Source organism: Paramormyrops kingsleyae, chromosome 16 (genome assembly GCF_048594095.1).
Source record: "Paramormyrops kingsleyae isolate MSU_618 chromosome 16, PKINGS_0.4, whole genome shotgun sequence".
Classification (NCBI taxonomy): domain Eukaryota; kingdom Metazoa; phylum Chordata; class Actinopteri; order Osteoglossiformes; family Mormyridae; genus Paramormyrops; species Paramormyrops kingsleyae.
In genome coordinates this window covers 24,435,938-24,456,176 of record NC_132812.1, presented here as the reverse complement: position 1 = coordinate 24,456,176, position 20,239 = coordinate 24,435,938, and the positions used below count along the sequence as shown (strand labels likewise).

General features: G+C 45.0%; 2 protein-coding genes across 2 annotated transcripts; one reads left to right on the top strand and one right to left on the bottom strand.

Moving 5' to 3' along the window:
• Nucleotides 1–2,385: 2,385 nt before the first annotated feature.
• On the bottom strand, nt 2,386–8,118 carry LOC111858304 (uncharacterized). The gene is made up of 7 exons (XM_023839958.2): nt 7,342–8,118; nt 4,461–4,679; nt 4,213–4,383; nt 4,005–4,136; nt 3,398–3,567; nt 2,646–2,882; nt 2,386–2,567 (listed from the first exon to the last, which is right to left on the bottom strand). Exons 1-7 carry the CDS (start codon nt 7,874–7,876, stop codon nt 2,391–2,393), a joined length of 1,641 nt encoding a protein of 546 aa, XP_023695726.1. The 5' UTR covers nt 7,877–8,118; the 3' UTR covers nt 2,386–2,390.
• A 1,765-nt stretch (nt 8,119–9,883) lies between these two features.
• Nucleotides 9,884–18,432, top strand: cnppd1 (cyclin Pas1/PHO80 domain containing 1). Its single transcript, XM_023840118.2, has 8 exons — nt 9,884–10,076; nt 10,775–10,877; nt 11,311–11,392; nt 11,497–11,617; nt 12,670–12,798; nt 12,922–12,983; nt 15,829–15,946; nt 16,104–18,432. Exons 1-8 carry the CDS (start codon nt 10,014–10,016, stop codon nt 16,677–16,679), a joined length of 1,254 nt encoding a protein of 417 aa, XP_023695886.1. The 5' UTR covers nt 9,884–10,013; the 3' UTR covers nt 16,680–18,432.
• Nucleotides 18,433–20,239: the final 1,807 nt, after the last annotated feature.

Below are 20,239 nucleotides of genomic sequence, written 5' to 3'. Positions count from 1 at the left end.
CACAGGTCATAGGGTACAAAGCCATAATTCAGTGTATATGGAAAAGCTCATCGAGCATTTAACTATTGAGAAGATTATGTATCCATGTGAAACAATGAGAAAGTCTTCATACATCTTACTCAGGTCAAAGTTGTTCTACCATGAGACAGCGAGGATCTTCACACTGCATAATGATTGCAGCCCTCTGCTGAAGTGTATGGCAGCTGTAGTACCATAAAGAGCAGGATAGTGTCGTTGACCTGGGTCTTTGAATGGAACAGAGATGTGGAATCTCAAGCTCTCAGCTGGACTAGTGGGAGGTTGTAAGTGATGTTTCATTGGTGGTCCTCCTGGTGTCACATGAGCCGACACTTATGCGAGATCAGGTCTGCTGTGATGCCCTTTGCTGCTGCACTCGCGCTATTACTTGCCACAATTACCATGCATACTTCTCTAGATAAGTGTGCACTAGGTGGAAAGAAAAACATACACCCATTTTTAGCAGGCACTTATCTTCTTGTCATCTTGGTGTCCTGGGAATGTGGGTGGAAAATGCAGTACCAGAAGGATGTTCGTGAATGAAATGCGCTTGCAGAGCCCTGGAGCTGAGTGGGAACCGATAAAGCCCCAAAGGCGCGGGGCAGTACTATTGCCTAGTTTCCCTCTGGGGACAAAATTACTGTTGACTCAGTGTATCGTGGCTCCTGGTGCCTTGGTCTCCTTCTTCATTTTTACTCCTCTCCTTCAGATGAGGGTCGTATTTGCTCTTGTCCTCCCAATTGCTATCATTCCTTTAGTTTATTTTTCTTATTCAAAAGGCCTGTTTTAAAGATCTCAAGGTCCTGTTGTAGCTTTAGATTTTTCTCTCTCTATTCAAAGTATGATGGAACACCGTGGTCAAGTCGCCTGCCCATCCCAGAACAAGGCCGGCCATGGTTGGACTTTTCCATGTAAGCAATGTGACGACCTTGACCTAAAATCCACATCTCTAGTTAAGTGGAAGTGCAGGTGCATGTAGGTGTGTCACCCCACACAATCCTGCCCAGAGCCTTTAGGTCTGAGCGGTTTCCAGGCAGGGAACATGGGATGGTCATGCGTGGATTGTCACGTGGAGTGTTGCATGTCAGTGCCCTGCGTTGGGCTTGCATTCTGCCCTGGATGTACCCCTGTCTCGTGCCCTTTGCTGCCCCAGGCTGACCCTGTATTGGAAAAGCAGTTGGAGGACGTGTGGATGGATGGAAATCCTGAGTGTGTGTTTTTACTCTAAGCTCCAGTGGCAAAGCCCCTTTGAGTCCATCACAGGATAACCTTTAAGATGAACATTCATTTTTTAATTTAAAAACCGCTGATGAGCTCTTAGTGGGTAGATTTGTAGGTTTTTTGTACTAGACTGTACAAAATCAATATCAACACAATATTGCAAGAATTTCTGAGATACAATCAAGATAAATCAAAACAAAATGTAAAACAGCGTAAAATTTGTTCATGTATTTTAAGTATGTATAGCTTACTCACTCACGTATATATATATATATACAGTATACACACACACATTTTATCAAGAACCATTTGGATAATATAGGATTATGCTGATTATCAGACCAGTAAGAATGAGTTTGCTGTGGAGAAGATGGTGTTTAAGTCCATGACTATCTGCATAGCTTTAAATGAGTCATGAATTAAATCAGTGGTTGTAATTGTGCCTTTAATGGACCCAAGGCCTCAACCAGGCCTGCAGATCCTCCACCTTCTTGTGATCATCTGTGTTTGAAGGTATTTTCCCCTTTTAGGTTCCTAGCAGCAGTACATGTCATGCTCTGGCCTTGTGGGGCTTCCCTGAGGCATTGCTGGTTTGGTTCTACCCCAGGATCCTGCCCTAAGGGGCTGACACCCAAGTCAAGCTCAATCTACACACTGCGAACACAGTAAGACTCTCTATTCACACCCTGAGGTCAGACAGGCATTGGGATTGTACAGCACCAGATGGGGCCGGTCGGAGCAGAGCGAATTCTCACTACCCATCGTGTACCACCCAGCCGGCCATCAACAGATAATGTGCCGTGATCCTACTGGACTCAGCAATCGCACTGAAAAGCTCACAAAGCTAGGGGGTCACTAATGACCCTGACACTGACCATGCATCGCCTATGGATGACCACAGCCATCTTTGCCCAAGCTCTCACAACCATATTCACCTTTGTTTCTTTCCCCCAGTGTCCCACTGAGAGCCGTTTCACTTTGCAAATACACTCTTAGGAAACTACGTGCCTGGATTTGGTATTTATCCCTCCAACCACTAAGTTCTTGGTTTGCGTCTCTAAAAACTGAAATCGGTCATGACTTACTGCTACCAGTGGAGTTCAGGTAGCAGTCCATGTCGAGCATCGGCACATTGGCTGGGCTCTGCTCAGTCAGTACCCCTCCTGTGCCATCCTGCGCCGGTTCTGGTACCAAACAGCAGTGGGCAGGTTTTGGCAGCCCATGTGTTCCCTCTGAAGCTCCGCCTCCGTCAGGGTCGGGGTGCCTCTACAGGGCGCTCCGGCCAGTGTGATATTCAGAAGGCCTGCGGGGGGAGCCAGAGCCAGACCCTGCAAAGTAAGACGGGGAGATAAAGCCAAACCTCACATCTGCTTGATTTCTCATGCCTACGGGAACCTTCGATGCACCTGACTGAGGTGGTCGATGAGGCACTGCCTGGGCTCCAGGGAAGCCCAGAATTCTGCAGTGTGGGTCCAGGGAGCGGCACCAAGCAGGACCACGTTCCCGTGCTTGAAGGACTTGCTCAGCTTGCTGTGTATGACGGCGCTGTAGCTCTGCTCCACGAACAGCAGGACCCGATTCGCTCGACACCCGGCGAGGTCGGCCAACAGCTCGTCCACTGAGTAACACTCCCTCTGGTCTGCCTGAAGCATGGGCAGAGGACAGTCACACACAGCTGCTTATCTACAAGCATAATGTCAGGCATGCTGCTGTTCCTCTTTTATGTGGACCGTGCACAGTGGTGAGTCTATGCCGCAGACTCCAGGACTCTGTCCTCTTCTTTTTTGTTTTGCCTGTCTGGGATAATCAGCTTTCACTCTCTGTCCTTGGCCACTTCGCACCCATTGTTTTTTGGAGGTTTTGGAATCCAGCTGTTCCCCCAGAAAACATGTGACATGGTTAACTAACCACCTTCAGAGCGGAAGGTGGGATTTGGCCAAACCGACCTGCTGGGGGGGGGGGGGTGGCAAGAAGTTTAATCTAACGTTAGAGGACTGGCAGTGTTCTGAATAGCCTGTAAATGAGCCCATGAATCACCGATGTAAGATTTTAATAAAACAAACCCAGGCTTCAATCACAGGTCAGTCCCAAAAATGAGACCCTTTGTGTTTTGTGGGACTTGAGGTGGTTTGTGGCTGGGGGGGGGGGGGGCACTCACGATGCCGTCGTTGTTGCTGTCCCACAATAGCATGGTCCCATCGCTACGCGTGGGGCTGTTCAGATACAGGACCAGGGAATCTGCACAGTTCTGCTTGCGGCAGACGTAGGAGATGTGGCTCCGGATGACCTCCTTCTCTGTGGCAGGATAGGCGTCTCCTGCCTCCGCCTCTGAATCAGCATGTCACAAACACAGAATTGGGGACATTAATATATAAATAATCCCATTTATCGTTCTGTCTCCTACTGGCAGTAACTTTTTTTACCTGGTTTTCAGTGGTCTGGACCCTGTCCCAAAAGACATAATGTATAAGGATAATTTTATTCTGAATATGACATTTATGAATTTGAAGGAAAATCGCATACATTCACACTGAGCCAAATGTCCTGGGTCTGAGAGAGGAAACCAGAGTAGTTACACGAAGCCACACGAGAACAGGAAGCCTGCAGACAGGTGGTGGACATCACATCCCTGCAGCTGTGAGGTGACCCCCCCCCCCCCCCCCCGCACCCCCACTGAGTCGCCCATCCCGTGACACCTAAGCAAGTGTTGGTATTAAGTAGCTGAGATGTCATACCCCCACACGCCCACAGAGGGCAGCACTCACCCAGCACCTGTCCACTGCCAGCAAAGAATATTTTGATGTGGTTCTTGTGGAAGCCGTTGTTCCTGAGCATTTGGTAGAAGAGCCTCAGGTTCCTCACATGCTGCTGGTGGGTGATCTGCTGCCGCCAGCCTCCTGCAGCGTGAAGACGATGGTTACGGGAAAGACGGCGCCCTCTGGTGACTGGCCAGGCACCGGGCAATGCGGTTACCCGAGAGGAGCACGGCGTGGTCACACGTCTGGTACAGTCGGCATGCCAGATGAGTTGTCAGTGGCTGCCGGTGGCAGCGGCGCGTGTTCCGGTCCAGCTCGCAGCTGGGGGCGGGATCTCCGGGGCTGTGGCCGGACAGGAGCCTGGGACACTGTGCGAAGTGCGGGAGATCTGCAAGGGCAGGAGAGGCACGGCCACTCAGAAAAAGGCAGCGCTAAATTCATCTCGGTGTCCCAGCTCAAACTCACCCACACAGTGCAGCCGCTGCGTCCGAGCGCTATCCCCCACTCCAGCCACCAGGGGGAGGAAGTGTACCTCACAATGCCCCCCTGTTGGCGCTGCCCTCGCGGCACGTGCCTTGGCCCCCATCTGGACACGGGCCCTTCCCCGGCGCTCCGGGTGACTCCTACGCGGCCTCAGCTGGTTCTGGCAGCGATCCTTCAGCGCCGCAGTCAGGCAGTCCTGCCCTGAAACGCAATACAGGTGCCACCACTTTGCCCCCTGCCAGCAGAGCAGCCGCGCAGCGCACTCGCCTCGTGCGATAAATGTCAGACGGCGATCTGCTCTCTCATCGTGCACATAATCAGCACGGAACCACATTTTTGACAGCATGCTATTTTTAATATACCGACGTGACCTTTCCCATGTAAAACTGAAGCTTTAAAGCAGATATTAAGACCGCTACAGACTTCAAAGACCTTGAAATATACTGATGATGCCATAGAATTAGGCCCAGGTTAATTAATGGAAAACAGGAGAAGCCTATGTTGGCATGAGAAGCATATTTTAATGGGGCCAAAGACTGTCTTCACCCAGTGCCCAGTAACCCACAGCATTTACTTTGATGTTTGATGTTCTTGTGTGTTTTGGCTTATTGAAGTCTAGTTAATGCCAAGGGAAGAAAGGGTGACAGCTTGTTTGGAAAGACACCGTTTCCACCATGCCCTTGTTACTTCAGATGAGTTGGTTAAGCCCAGACACACGCAAGCCCTGCAAATCACTTCCAGATCCTTTTCCACTGAGAAACGTGAAAAATAATCCCGTCCCCTTGGTGCCGGCATTCCTGTCTTTTATGTCAGCGATCAATAGCTTTCATGGATTTTTTTCTGATTCATCACAGGCAGATAAGTGTGTCACTGTGCACGAGTTCCACGCCTCATCTGTGTGCCGTGTGACGATGTCCATTAAGCTAAACTGCATATGAATATGTGATGTTGCATGCGAGTTTAATCATTTATGAGTTCTATGTGAGAGGGTGACATTTCACTATTTTAAACTATTTTAAATGCCCAGTAAAATCTGAAGGCGGAGGATCGTAACACCAGTGTCCTGCTTATGTTTCTCAAAGGCTAAACATTTCATATTTACCTCAAGATCTTCCACCGGGGTAATATGACAAGAAAACAGGTTAGAAACCTCATATAGATGAGTGAGGTTTGGGTAGGACATGAGTGCCTTATCTCCTTGGAAGAAGGATGGTCAGTGTTTCAGTGGGGTATGTGTGCTGGGTCTCCATGAAGGAGAGAGAATGAAAGGTAGAGTGGGGGATACAAGACCTGGTCCTGGAGAACAGAAAGCTAGGATTCAGTAGGGTACTCATGGCATCTCTCTACCTGGCATCCTGTCCAGAGTGTACCCTAGCCTTTTGCCCCCTACAGCCTGGAATAGACTCCAGTTAGATAATGGTTAGATGGATGGATGGATGGATGGATAGCCTCTCTATGGCAGAGAGAAGAGTGGGATTTGTGCAGGGTTGTGTATGCCTTGTCCACAGAGGAGATTAGTGGGGTTTTGTCAGGGTGTACATGCCGCGTCTTCAAGGAAACGAGAAGGGAGGGTTTGGACAGTATTCAGTGATCTGAAGCATCTGAGGAATTTCCTCTGTGTATATTATTTCACACAACAGAATGAAAGTGGTATTTAAAAGAGCAAGTCTTGTATAGCATCAGGGCTAAATGCCCTGATTTGGCAGGTCCTCTCTAGAAGACAGCGAACGCCACTGCAAGATGATGTCTGAGATCTGTTACTCAGTGTTCACCACCTGGCCTGCAGATAACCCAAATGTCTAGTGCACCAGGAAGATTAGTCTCCTGATTGTTACCCGTAATTTTAACAATGGATTTCCAAACAATCATTATCAGTCCAGAGTCACCCCAAGGCGCTTTACATGGGTGTGTTGTTGTTTTTTTGTGAAGAAAATGTGGCAATATCTTGCATCATACTACAATCACATAAACTAGCTTTAACATGTCTAAAAAGTACTATATCGCAGATGTGAAAAGGAAGAAATTAATCTTTTGCGACTCAGGTGATTACTTATATGCGTATCAAGTTGTACTGCTGTAAATATAACCATTAAAATTAAACACCTTCAGCACCTAATCATATCACAGTGTAGCACTGCATTAAATTTATTTTATTGTATATTGTCGGACACGGGTTGGAATCCTTAAAAACACCCATCTGTTTGTGACCCGTTACTTCGCAACGTCCTGTTTATTGATATAACGAAAAAAACAGGAAGCCTCACGCTTTTTAGCACTAAAAGAGCGATGCATAGGCTGTATGCTGATCGTTACCCTCCCTCGTCTCCACATCGTACTCTTCCGTGTAGGCTATTCCAAAATAGGGAGTACAATATATGCCTAGCGATTGCACTGTATTTCTGTATCTACCATTCCTGTTTGTCTTTCTTTTTAATAATTTACAACTGAATTTCAAACATCATTGCACAGTTAACTTGATTTTACTATAGCTTGTCACTTTGTCGTTCTATTTCGTCGAAGGGCGAACTTGGGAATCAAGCAGGTTTTGCTATTAGGTGTTATATTCAAAGAAAAACTATATACTAACTGTTTCTCACACCATTACTATGGTTGGAATGGTACCTAATATGTGTCTAACTGTATAACATTTGGTAACAAATGGCCCGATTCAGATGAGTACAAAATATAATAGATTAAGTTGATGATGATAGTAGGTATATATGTTAACCTAAGACTACTGCTAAACTATTATTCCGATATTAGCCTACAATTACTAATTCGATCTTACTCAGCAATAAATCAAGGTCATTATATTGGTGTCAGTCACTTACACGCTATACTGCTGATGTTCAGATACACTTACCTGAAATAAATCCGTCTCTGTGTTCGCATTTCTTCCTGGTTATGTTGAGATCGACGTAGAAAAGAGCGACGGGGTGTCCGAAACTTTCCTCGGGACTGGGGTCCAGCACCAGCACCGCGTCGCCCTGGGACCGCGGGGCCAGTAAATAATCATGTTTGGATGCGTACAGGCTCGCAGGCTGGGAATCTGGCAGAATCGCCATCACTTTGTCAGAGCTTGACTCGGACACGTAGACCGCCACTCCGCTCTGATGGATGTGCGAGAACTTCTTGCATTGCCGCTCCATCAAGGTGGATGCCTTCCGGCACATGTTCAGCTTCAGATGCTGGAATCCGGTTTTCGCCCACCGATCTACTGTATCTAATTTCACCTGGGAATAGCGGCACTCGACAGAACAGACAGTAAGAATAAAAAGAACCACGTGAATCCATTGGAAATGTATGCCTTGGTTGCCTGGGAAAGTCATCGCCAGCTCTGTTGTTGTTTTTAAAGCGCCTATTATATAGTTACTAATGCATCGAAAAGCATCACGCATTAGTTAACTACTTGTAGTCAGCTTGAAATTGTTTTGGAGCCGCGACATAAGGGACAAGGTTTCCACTTGCTGCATGAAATTTTAAAAAATGTGTCTTTCTTCATTAAAGGGATGCTTCCAAGGGGACAAAGCGAGCATAAGAGACAGAAATCTGCGACAGTAGCTTCATACCCCAGGCGCTGAGACGCTGGTAAACAGGAGGGGTGGCGCACGGATCCGAGAGCAAGTGTGCCGTGAGGGTGAGCTACCTGTCAGAGCATCTGTGTGTCTCCTGTGCGGCTTCGTCACAGGCGGGGGGAAACGCCATCTGAGTCAGTGTGACGGGGAAACACCATATTTCACATAAAAAAACCTGCTGCCCCGAATCAACCGAACACCTGCAACGCAACGCGGCTTACAAAAGAGTGAAAGACATTTAATATAGTTTCTTTTAAGGAAGGACCCAGCCTTAGGTTGTAAATGTAATGCATATGCAGTGTATAGCCAATTGCTATTTTTAGTCCAAAACTACTCGTCTACACATCTTACACTATTGAGTTATATTTATGTGAAAATGAAGTTTCACAATAGTTATACTAATTAAAAGTTGTGGGAACTCAGTTGTTTCCAGGCAAAGGGACCAAATCACATTTACAATAAGCTAGGCGTCTAAGGCCCTCTAGTGTAATTTAGGCAAAATAGCAACGCTTTACTTTTTTATTAATATGACATAGATGAAAGAAGCTTTCATTCAATAAATATAAGGAAGTAGCTTTTTCTACTGTTGTTGATGTAAATATGATGGTTCTGTTTGTCTGGTCCGTAAGAATTAAAATCAACTTTTATTTTTATGGTGTGTGTGTGTGTGCGCGCGTGTGTGTGTGTGTGTGTGTGTTCTCTACAAATAAATATGACAAATCTAAATCTAACATCTAAATGTATGTGCCCATGTGTGTAAGTTGTCCAGAATTAACAGGATGTACTAACTTACGTATACATTACAGCTTGATATGGACATTCCCTTTAGCCTACGTGAGACATACATTCACTGGCCACTTTATTAGGTACACATGTTCAACTGCTCTTGAAGCAAATATCTAATCGGCCAATCATATGTCCGCAGCACAATTCATAAAAATCATGCAGATAGCAGTGAGAAGCTTCAGTCAGTGTTCACATCAAACACCAGAATGTGGAAGAAAGGTGGTTTAAGCATCATTAAAATGTCACAACCTACCTGAGTATTATTGCTGATCATGTCCAAACCTTTATGACCACAGTGTACCCAGCTTCTAATGGCTACTTCCAGCAGGAAAACGCGGCGTGTCACAAAGCTCATGTCATCTCAGACTGGTTTATTTAGTTCACTGTACTGAAATAGCCTCTAAAGTCACCAGATCTCAGTCCAGCAGACCACCTGTGGGATGTGGTGCAACGGGAGGTTCACATCATGAAGGTGCAGCTGACAAATATGCAGCAACTGCATGATATTATCATGTCAACATGGACCAGCTTCTCTGAGGAATGTTTCATGCACCTTATTGAATCTATGGCATGAACAATTAAGGCGGTTCTGAAGGCAAAAGTGGGGTCCAACCCCATACTAGCAAGGTGTACCTAATAAAGTGGCCAGTGATTGTATATGTAGGGCTACAGGATTTTAGGAAACTAAAATGATTAAGTTAAATAAAGGAATAATATTAAGAATAAACTAGAACTCATAAATTCTTGGCATAAGAAATGAAATGGTTTGAATAAATTCGTGAACATTATGAAACTGCTACAGAAAATTGATGGATGGATGGATGGATGACTTTTATGAATAAATTTAAACCAGTCCGTCATTCACATTCATCATTCCGGTGTCAGATATGCATTTATAATATGTATGTGCAACTCCGAATGCAAATATCAGATATTACAGTAGAGACAGGTGCACTGGCTGTTGCCCGGAGAGTAATCGTGACAGCATTTCTGCATAGCGCTGTGTGCACGCACGCCTGGCAGCTCAGAGCTGTCACGTGGGTGGCATTGGCTCTGACTCAGACTCTGACTCTGGCTGTGACTCAGCGAGGCCCGGGGCGTTACGTAAACCCTGTCAATGTGGAGGGTTCCGGCTTGAGCTCAACGTCTAAGTTCGTCTCTTCGCCTTGTCATAATGGATTTTGAGGAGTTGTTCGACGAGCGGACCTTTTCATTTTCCAACTTCCAGGAGTTCACGGTGTGTAATAGGGGAACTAACCTGGGAAATTATTTACGGCGACCGGGACGTTTCCCGCCCTTGTGTATAGTTAGCTATTTAGCCATTTGCGTAGCTTCTGCAAATATGCAGTAATATTTTGTATAGTTGGGTATCTGAGGCAAGGACTCCAGGGAAAAGGCCGTTTCAACCTTTGTTTTGAGCATGAGAGGATTTTAAAAGTAGGTTTTAGCTAGTGTCCGCCGTTGTGTGAACGGTGCTGAACCTGTCTGGAGTTCTATCGTCGGTTGCGTTTCAGGCGAGGCCGAGGCTTCGGGGAGGCCTGTCCGGTGTTTAGCCTGGATAATCGGAGACATTTACCACGTTTAACATGTTCGCGTATAGGGGAATGACACCGAGAGCTAACAACATAGCTAACGCTAGCTACACGTATAGCTTGGCATCAGTGTTGTTTACAGCCAAACACTGTTCCTGTTTGTGAAGTGGTCAGCTACCCCAAACAAGCTTTACTAAGCAACGAATTAAACACAGTAAACCGACTGTACATTGCCAGTCTGGGGAATTTAGGTAGTTTTTGTCATCGGCCCTTGGCACCTAGTTACATTTTTGCAGTGTTTGTGGAGGGAGTTGGCCGTTTGCAGTTATTGTATAATCAAACTAAACGTCTTCCGGGGGTTGTTGTTATTTTTCCGCGTTACTGACACAGTGTGACTTTGCAGTTTCTTCCCGGTCACCAGAAGTTATCCGAACGTGTTAGGAAGCGCCTGTATTACGGACTGGACAGTGACTGCTCGCTGGATGCCCTCTCCTGCCCTGTTACAGGTGAGCGGGATGCGACGGCATGTTAAGTGACACTGCACAATATGTTAGGCAGTCATAACGTCTATAATGTGGGCTAAAGTACTATTTGGAAGTTGAACCACAGTAAGAAAAAAAGAGATGCATGCGAAAGAATTTCTCCTTCATTCTCTCATTCATTTGTCTTTCCTTTTCCCAGTTTTTGTATTATTCTGTCTTAATGATGCCGTATTGTGTCACAACACACCCATGTAAAGCGCCTTGGGGTGACTCTATTGTTAAAGGTGCTATTAAAAAAAAAAATAGAATTGAATAAATTTGAACAATGCATTTCATTCTCAGTTCTCAGCCATGTTTCAGCCAATAGTTTCATATGCATCTCTGGCTTTTGAGACCCTTATTTTGTTTGCATTATTTTATTAAGGCAGGCTGCCTCTGTGTGTCGTGTCTTTCGCAGACATCGCCGTGGAACTGCTACAGAAATCTGCACCAAGCCCCATCCGGAAGCTCCAGAAGAAGTACGCAGCTCATGTCGCCAGGTTCGTTTCCTCAAGTCACCGTCCAACTTCCCTCTGTATGTTTGGGCTTGTCGCTGGTGTTTTGCTCTGAAGCGCTTAAGTGAGGCACATTCGCCACCTTGCAGGGAAGCCTGCATCTCTCCATGCGCCATGATGTTGGCTCTGGTCTACATCGAACGGCTCCGTCACAGAAACCCTGAGTACCTGCAGCAGATCTCATCCTCCGACCTTTTCCTGATCTCCATGGTACGTCAGCCGCTGGTCATATTCTGCAGTCTGACGTGTGGAAATTCAGGATGTTGGCCAGTCAAGATTCAAGATTCCTTATTTGTCACATAAGCAGTTATTCAAGTGCAACGTAGTGAAATGTACCCTGATTCGGTCCTGAGACTGCAATAAAGTTTTACAAATTATGAAAGGGCTAAGACTAAAGCAGTGGAAATATATAGAAAAAATATATCCAAATAAACATTAATTTTAGACAATATCTGTGCAATGTGCGATATAGCAATATTATATATATATATATATATACATACATGCACATGTATTTGCATTGTGCTGTGTGCTATGCTAGTTGTTGATGTAAATGGACCTAAGATATAGATGTCATAACAGAATGAAGTTTTTTTTTAATGTTTCTTTGTATTTTTCCTCATTTCTTATTGGGCGCCTTATGTAATATGGTTATAATGGCACAGTAGATAGCATGGAAACTATGCCAATTTATTTGCTATTTTGTCTTGATCAGTAGAGGGCTGAGGGCTGGTCTGCCAGTGGCTGAAAAGAGAGCGGATCTAAAGATGACTTTACAGAGGATAATACTGCAGTATAAAAAAAACACTATATTCTGACTTGTCTAATGCTAGCATGCCCTCGGTGTTGACTTGTCCGTTGACCTTTAACCCATGGACTTTTGTTTTCCCTGCTTTCTTCTGACTTTAATTCTCTAGACTGTTTTTACCCTAAATTGTAGTGTTAGTTTGTGCTGCCGTGGTTTGCCAGTTTGTTCAGTACCATTTTACCATTGGGTAAAAATCAATCGGACTGTATTAGTATTTTGCTTGGTTATGCAGAGTCGATTCTTGGACATGGATTTTCGTTTTGTCTTGTGGTTTCGTTTATTGACCATAAGTTTTCTGCTAATACATTATTAATGGTGGTGATGAATTGAGCTCATATGGAGTCGGGTCATGTAGCACAGGAATTATAGATGTGCAGGATGCGTTTCCACCCTTGACACTCTCAGAGCTATTTTAGTGCCTGGGCTTGACCCTGCTCTATTTTCTGTCACCAAGATGGTTGCCAGCAAATATCTGTATGATGAGGGAGAAGAGGAAGAGGTGTTCAATGACGAATGGGGTGCCGCTGGGAAGCTGGGTGTGCAGACGGTCAACACGTTGGAGATGAACTTCCTCAAAGCCATTGTGAGTGCTGATCTGAACTCTGTGTGTGTGTGTGTGTGTGTGTGTGTGTGTGTGTGTGTGTGTGTAAAATGGAAATGTCCTCCTTGCGCATCTTCGTTAAGTCATTTGTCTCTTGTTTTCTAGGACTGGAGTCTTTATGCTGAACCCTATGAGTTCTTTGACATCTTGAATCAAATAGAAACCAGGTATGTTTTTGTGTGTCCTGTCAGATTTGTAGTAGCATGCAATCGGCCAGTATATTGTGCGTTGATAGTATCACCATCACACGTTATACACATGCAAATGTCATATCAAGAGGACTGCAATAATCAGCTGGGTTATAATGTTATGTGTGACAATATAATGTTGTGTGTGAAAAATGTAACAAAAATGGCAAAACCACCAACCTATTAGGCAGATACTATTGGTAGATAAATAACATGTTTGGCTATGCAATCAGCCCGCATCTTATGTGGTTTTTGTTAGTGCAGTTTTTGAATGGTCGTGGCTCGAAGAAAAAAAAAAGCTTTAAAAAGTAACCAAAATGCACAACTTCGGATTGGTGCGCAAAGTACGTGAGCATGGTTGAGCGTGGTGTGTCAGCGCGCTGTCTGCAAAAATCCTCAGGCCAGCATACTAACGCACTTGCTATTCATTTACTGTGCTGTAGCATTTGCTGATAGATGTATATTCAGGGTAGATAGGCATTTTTATGTAAAGATCTTGCACGTACGCACTTGGTGTATAGTGGTGGGCTGCAGAACCAATTGACCATGTAAGATACTGGAGCACTGTAGTTTATTTATGGTACATATTTATTGCAAAAATTTCAATTCCAGTATGAATTTTTTTTCAGTATCCTGCTGCTCTGCTATGGATATAAACCTTCTGGCTTATTAACGCAAACAACTTGCTCTGCCAAACAGCGATTCGTGGTGGCAGCTGAGCACGCAGAGCACACAGGCAGGGTCAAGATGTTAGTTTACTGTTGGATCAGACATCAGAGTGGCTGATCTGTGCAGGTGTACAGTGTGGGCAGCTGTCTGGGGGTCCGTGTGGCTCACTAAGACTTGCGCTTGTCTGCACCTGAGAGTTGACAAGAGCTTGTAAACTAGGGTTGCGCCGATTGCATTTTCCTTGGCCTCTCCCAATTGCCTATTTTCCATCTATTTATTTATTTTTAAAAGCCTGACCTGTCAATACTGATCCTGTCAGATTCCAGTTTACTTAGTTATAATAATTAGTGGACTAAACATCTTTTAAACACTAATGAACTTAGCCTTCTGCAAGCAAAATATATAAAAAAAAAAAAATTCTATTAAAAATGGCAGCACAAGTGTCAAATTAAATTGATTGTTCCAAATGTTTTTGAGGTAGTTCCTCCATGGACACCTTTGTTCACTGCGAATTTAATATCTCTGTCCCACATTGTAAAGAATCTCCAAACAACAGATGTTTCCCATAAGTGTTTTCCCTTTCCCGTGATGCGGTATTACTGGGGGAGGGGGGGCAGGGGACACGACTGTGAATGGAAACTGAATTGGGGAACGGATGATGTCACCAAAATGTCATACTACAATACTTTTGGCTATAATCTCAATCTACAATATGTAACCCTTAACCAGCAAGTCTTTCCTTACAAAAACACTTCTTGCAGCAATATAACAATGAGCTTAATAAGATGTGTAAAATAATGCATGAAATTAATATAAAAGAAACTGACTCATTATAGCAGAAGTGCTTTTTAATTAATTTATTTTTTTAAGTTTCAGAAGTTTCATCAGAATGCAATAATGCAGACGGCAAGCATCAGAATGTTTATCACTTTGGTCAGAAACTGCATTTCTGAACTGGTGTACAACAATACAAACATATAATGGATAAATAATAAATGTAAGATGTTTTTGTGTTAGAAGTGTTTGCTTCTGTCTGGTTACTTCAGGGTGTATGGAGTCAATGCGGCTCAGGCCTATGTGGTCGCACGTGCACATAGCTGGGCATTCCGCACTTGGGATGCTAACACCTCAGGTGGTTAAAAACATCAGTTTTGTTGCTGGTGCTGTACAAACGGTAACGTTCAGAATTTGCAAATACAAGTCATTTAAAGGCAAAGAGCCTTTTTTGGAGACAGTTCTTCCTCATCAGCCATGCTGCATACTCTGTTGCTCTTTACCGTGTGATACAAGCACAGTATTTTTATCAGTCCAGTGGTATATGAAGTTTGTTTTTTCACCAAGTTAGCTAACTGGTTTAAAAAAAAAAAAAAAAGATCTAAGTTTTTAGTTCAGGATGTGGCCACTAAATTGAGATTGAATGACAGATAATTGAGAGAGATACAGGCAGTCCTGACATGTTCTGCGGGCTGAAATTGCTTTGTTTGACACAGGTCTTTTTTGTTGTAGTACTGTTGCAACATGAATTGTGTGATAGGCAGTTTTCAGTTTATGTCATTATGAAAATAGTGTTAAGTATTGCGCTTGTAACTGGGCATTCTTTGGAAGCTTAGTGTACCACATTTATGCTTGGCGCATTGCAAACATACATGCCTTCGGGAAGTACAGGCCTACGTGCCTCCCTTGTCCATCACTATCGACAAAAGCATCTACTAAATAAAAGTAAATGTAGTGCAGTATTGCAATTCTTACGATGCTTCTGAAGTGTGTCTTGTGGTTACAGTTGCAACCGATTATGAAAAAATATGGCCATATTACTCACCTCTATTTGGGACAAAAAGTAATCTTAGTTAACTACTTGATCGGTTCATAAAATCATCGTTATTTAGACTGATTGGCCAATTGCCACCCAACGTCGATCGAGGCGATAATCAGCCATTTAATTTCAGCATCCGGCTGTATTGCAGTAGCTACCATCACAGTGCAAAAGAGCTAATAAAAATTATCATGATGAATTAAATATGCAAACAATGTATCCCTGGAGCAGATTGCACATGCTGGCTTACCAGAGGCTTGGAAGTAACAAGATTTGTGTTACGATGGCACTAATCTTGTCCTTGGTTGTGCCTTGTTTTAATTGCACCCACTCTCATTCCAGCATAGCGGAGAAGCAGGGCCTGAACCGAGGCTGGTTTACGTACACTGACCTGTGCGTGCTGCTGGAGCAGTCGGCATGGCAACAGGCCTTCACGGCCATATACCACCACTTTGCCAAGGTGAGACGAGATCTCTGTTTAGCCACGGACACCAAACATCTTCCGTCATCGATAAAAATGCGTCGGGTCTGGTTGTCTGCAGGCATTTCTGCAGTGATGCTCACGGTGACTTCCTGCACTCTGGCAAGACCTGCATCTTAAATGCGTTTTCTTGCAGCTCACCTGCATGCTCGGGCTGGTCTACCTGACGAGCGTGGCGGGCCTCATCGCCTCCTCCGCCGTGCTGCAGCAGCTCGCCTGCCCCAGGGTTCGCGGTACACTCTGTCAGCTTGGCGTCCAGGGCACCGGATCCCAGCATGCTCTGCTCCAGGAAGCCATCACCCCAGAGTCCAGCCTGCCCAGCTGCATCCCGGGAAATGACAGCCAGAAGAAGCGTTCGGCCCTGAGGGCCTCCCTCTCTCCAGCTACCTCCTCACTCTGCTTCTGGGGCTCTCTGCTCACCTCGCTGGCCAGTCCCGATTTAGCACCGGACAGACACCAGCCAGCCTCCTCTCCATTAAGCTGTCTGGTCCCCTTCTCGCGACACCACTGTGGGGTCATTAACGAAACCGCTTGGCATCCCCCGGAGTCACTGCGCATCCTCACGCCCACGCCTGCCCCTCATGTGCCCGCTGCTGGACCCCAGGGCCACCATCTTGTTTTAAGTACCTTCACCCACCTCAAAGCCGGGCCCTGTTGCTCAGAGGCAATGGTTCCCCTCGGGAAGGTCCACAGTTTCCTAATGCCCAGTTAGAGACGTTTCTGGATGGCCGTCATGTTGAATCTGGGCGCAGTGCGTGGTCACGCTTGCAGAAATTGGAGCTCACTGTCACACGTCCTCGGAGTGAAGGGGGGGGGGGGGTATGGTAAGGTTTTTAAGTTAAAAACAAGACCAGCCGCCTGTACTCTATCACCACTAGCTAGTTTATGGGAAAGATAGAGAAAGCTCACCTTCAAATGCCCCTCCCCGCAGGAATATGTCAGTTTACAACAACGACAGTTTAATTTACCTCACTCCGTCTCTCGTCTCAAGTGGGTTTCTGGCAAGCCGTCTGATAACTGCTTTTGAGTTGCATATAGTCTTAGGTATTGCATTGCTTTAAAAAGAGGGGGGAAAAAAATAATCTTGCACATTTTTTCAAAAATGTCACCAAATAAAATGTGCCCCCCCCCCCCGTCCCCTCTGCCATCATGTTTGAGGTCTTAAAAGCAATATACAGCACGCTGGGATGGAGATGCCCTCCGTCCCGGCAGGCTTCTCTGTCATGAGTGCGTCTGGGACTTGGTTTACGTTTTTCTTAGCTGGCACATTTAAAGATATACATCCATTTTATATAGTCCTTGTTTCCTCCACTTAAGGTAGCATGAGTTTTGATATTCTTGTACTTAGATTTTGAGTAACTGGGTAAGAAAGGCCGGGGTCATAAAGGAGTATGTTCTGCAGGATTTCTGTGTCAGGTCTGCATAGCATAGTTGTTGATTGATACAGGGATGGCACTGATTGTAATGACCAATGTTGTTATGCATATTTAATCCTGCGTTGGTGTGAATTGGTCACTGGGCTCAGAAAAAATGTGTAAAAGTACAGTTTTGGGGGAAATCCCTTCTCAAAAATTGGGAAGTGATTTTTTTTATTTTTTTTTTTGGTGAGTTATGAAATTGGGTTATGAAATGTTGACTTTGAATTTGGGATGGTGGGTTCTTTGGGAATGCTGGGAGTTGTAGTCTTGCTTGAAGTTTGTATGGAGCTCTGTGGTGTGTGAGCTCTCTGACATAGCCGTTGGTCCGATTGTACCACAGCTGTCGCTGTGCTCGGGACCTGAAAAAAAGTGTGGATCCAGCCAAGTTTTGAGTTGTGGAGGATTATTGTGAAATATGTGCTGAAGTGGTTCTGAAGTTGGCGCCCTACTTCTGTAGAAAGTTTAGCAAATTAAAATATAATTTCCATTTTCTTCTCAAATGTTTTTCATAAGAACCGTACACCCCAACTTGCTTTTTATTGGAGGGATATGTAAAAATTAAGCATATGTGCTTTAGAAGTGGACTGGAACTGGAGAGCTGGAATCATGCGAGTGTAACCCTACAGTCACTCAAGGGGGACCGGTGACACGGAGGGGAATGATGAGATGGAGTAATCGATGTGTGATGTTGTTTCCTGTCAAAATGCATCACTTCCTGTTGGCAGGGCTCTTGCACACTGAGGATTGGTGGTGAAACATGAAGCATTTTGACATGTATCCACAGCTAGAGAACTGGCAGCTTTATCTGGAGCTTAATCAAATGCTTAGTGTAATTTTTCTGAAGTTTTCGTGAGGAGGGATTCATGATTCAACCCAGCAGCACAGTGAAGCATCTGTCAATTTCTTGAAAAGATGTTCCCCTTCTTAATGATGGCCTCCAGTAGCGCTTAATCCTATATTTTAATTCCTCTTCACCCTGAACATCACCTGAATGCCTTCATGTATATCTGACCTTTTCCTGCAATAAATGTACATTTTTTGCTGTGAGTCTAAGTGGCTTAGGATGTTTTTTTACTAGCTCTGCTCTAAACAATCAGTTCATTTCTATTCACTTGTTCTTACATTGAACTTGTACTTGCAGTGATTTGCAAACACGTTTGTCCTAAATTCACTGTGCAACTTTGTAGCACAAGTTCAGGCACATTACATGAACAAATAGAATTAAAGGTGTAGAATAAATTGTTCTTTGGAACTGTTGTGTGGTTATTAAAATCGGTTTTTGACAGCGGCAAACATATCCAGGCTCGTTAGTGTCTTAATTAGGCCTGGGCGCAGTGCTTTAATACCCTCATTTGGCTGCGGTCTCCTGATCAGATGGACCTCTGCTTCTCTCTGTTCTTCAGTGACTTGCAGCTAGCGAGGATCCTGGGGCTTTACAGCATGTAAGTATGGATATCGTTTTAAGTTTCGCAGAAGACATTAGGGTGGCAGGGGCTGTGAAATTAGAGAGTACTGTTAGGTACCATGAACAAGTTAGCCAACCTTCAACTGCTCCAGTAAGAGACCCAGTATACAAACTGGTCATGCATGCACGCATTTAGATATGTCTTCGCATGGCTGTCATATGATTCGGCCCCCTTGTGAGTGTTTCACCTTCTGACCCGTCTCTCTCTGGCCTCGGACACCCCCTGTCCATCGCCTGATGGGATTGGGCTACAAAACATTACATCACATTTATGTTGGTTCAGTAGCAGGGAGTCGTATCCATCCACACGGATCTGTTCTATAACGGCACAGCGTCAGCGTGTGCTGACTCAGGCTGCGCAGAGTCACGCCCGAGTCCTCTCAGTGCCAATGCTGACGGGAAGCTGTGAGAGCGTGAGGGACCACAGTGTAATACAACCCGGCGCCATGCCACACATTTGGCAAGGGGACACGGCCGGCCGCACGCAGACATGGATTTCAAGAGGGAAAAGTTGCTGCTCCGTTGCTAGAATTACTAAAATAACAAGCGTCTGTGAGCACGTTTGTGCTGCCCCCCCCCCCCCCCCCCCCCGACAGCTGTGTCCTCACCCTTTATCCTGGCCTTTATTAGAAAGTCACATCTCTGGCATTTCCTCTGTAGGCACTGCGGCTTTCGGCGCCGGGCCCTTTGACTGTAGTTAACCTTTCTGTTTTCGTCATAAATGTGTCCCTTGGCCAGCAGGTGGTAAGATTCCAGGCTTTTTTAGATTCCGGACAAGGGGCTGTGTTTCGACATTTTGAATTACTACATAGGTACTGAAAAATAAACATATCACTCTGTTATACAGTATGTCCCTCTGTAAAAGGCATATCTTAGGAAAGTTGCAATGATGATTAAGATTTAGGCTTTTATATTGTTCATTATTAGTGAAAATGAATCCCTCTTTGTCTCCACGCTCCTGATGGCCAGTTGACTTTGGACAGAGATGTTTTTTTTCTCCCTACTTGGGAGTTTTTGGTTCCTCTCCTCTGCTGCCATCTTGTTTTTTCTTTTCTTTCATTTCTCTGTCTTTCCTTTTCCTCATCCCTCAGTGATGTTATAATGTATCACAACACACGCATGTATAGCGCCTTGGGCCATGCTGTTGTGAAAGGCCTTATACAAATATAAATTGAGTTGAATGGTCCATCACCGAGTGAGCAGGCTATGCCCTTTTCAGAGTGAAGTTGGATGAAACTGTGACTATTCACACCCCTGGCTTCAGCGCTGCCCCCTGCTGGAGGAGGGCCTGCTGCAGGCTCTACATCAGAAGCTTGATTCTCACCACGTTGTCCTGCTGTGTTGCCACACAACCTGCCACAACAACAACTGTGAATTTTATCCATCTGT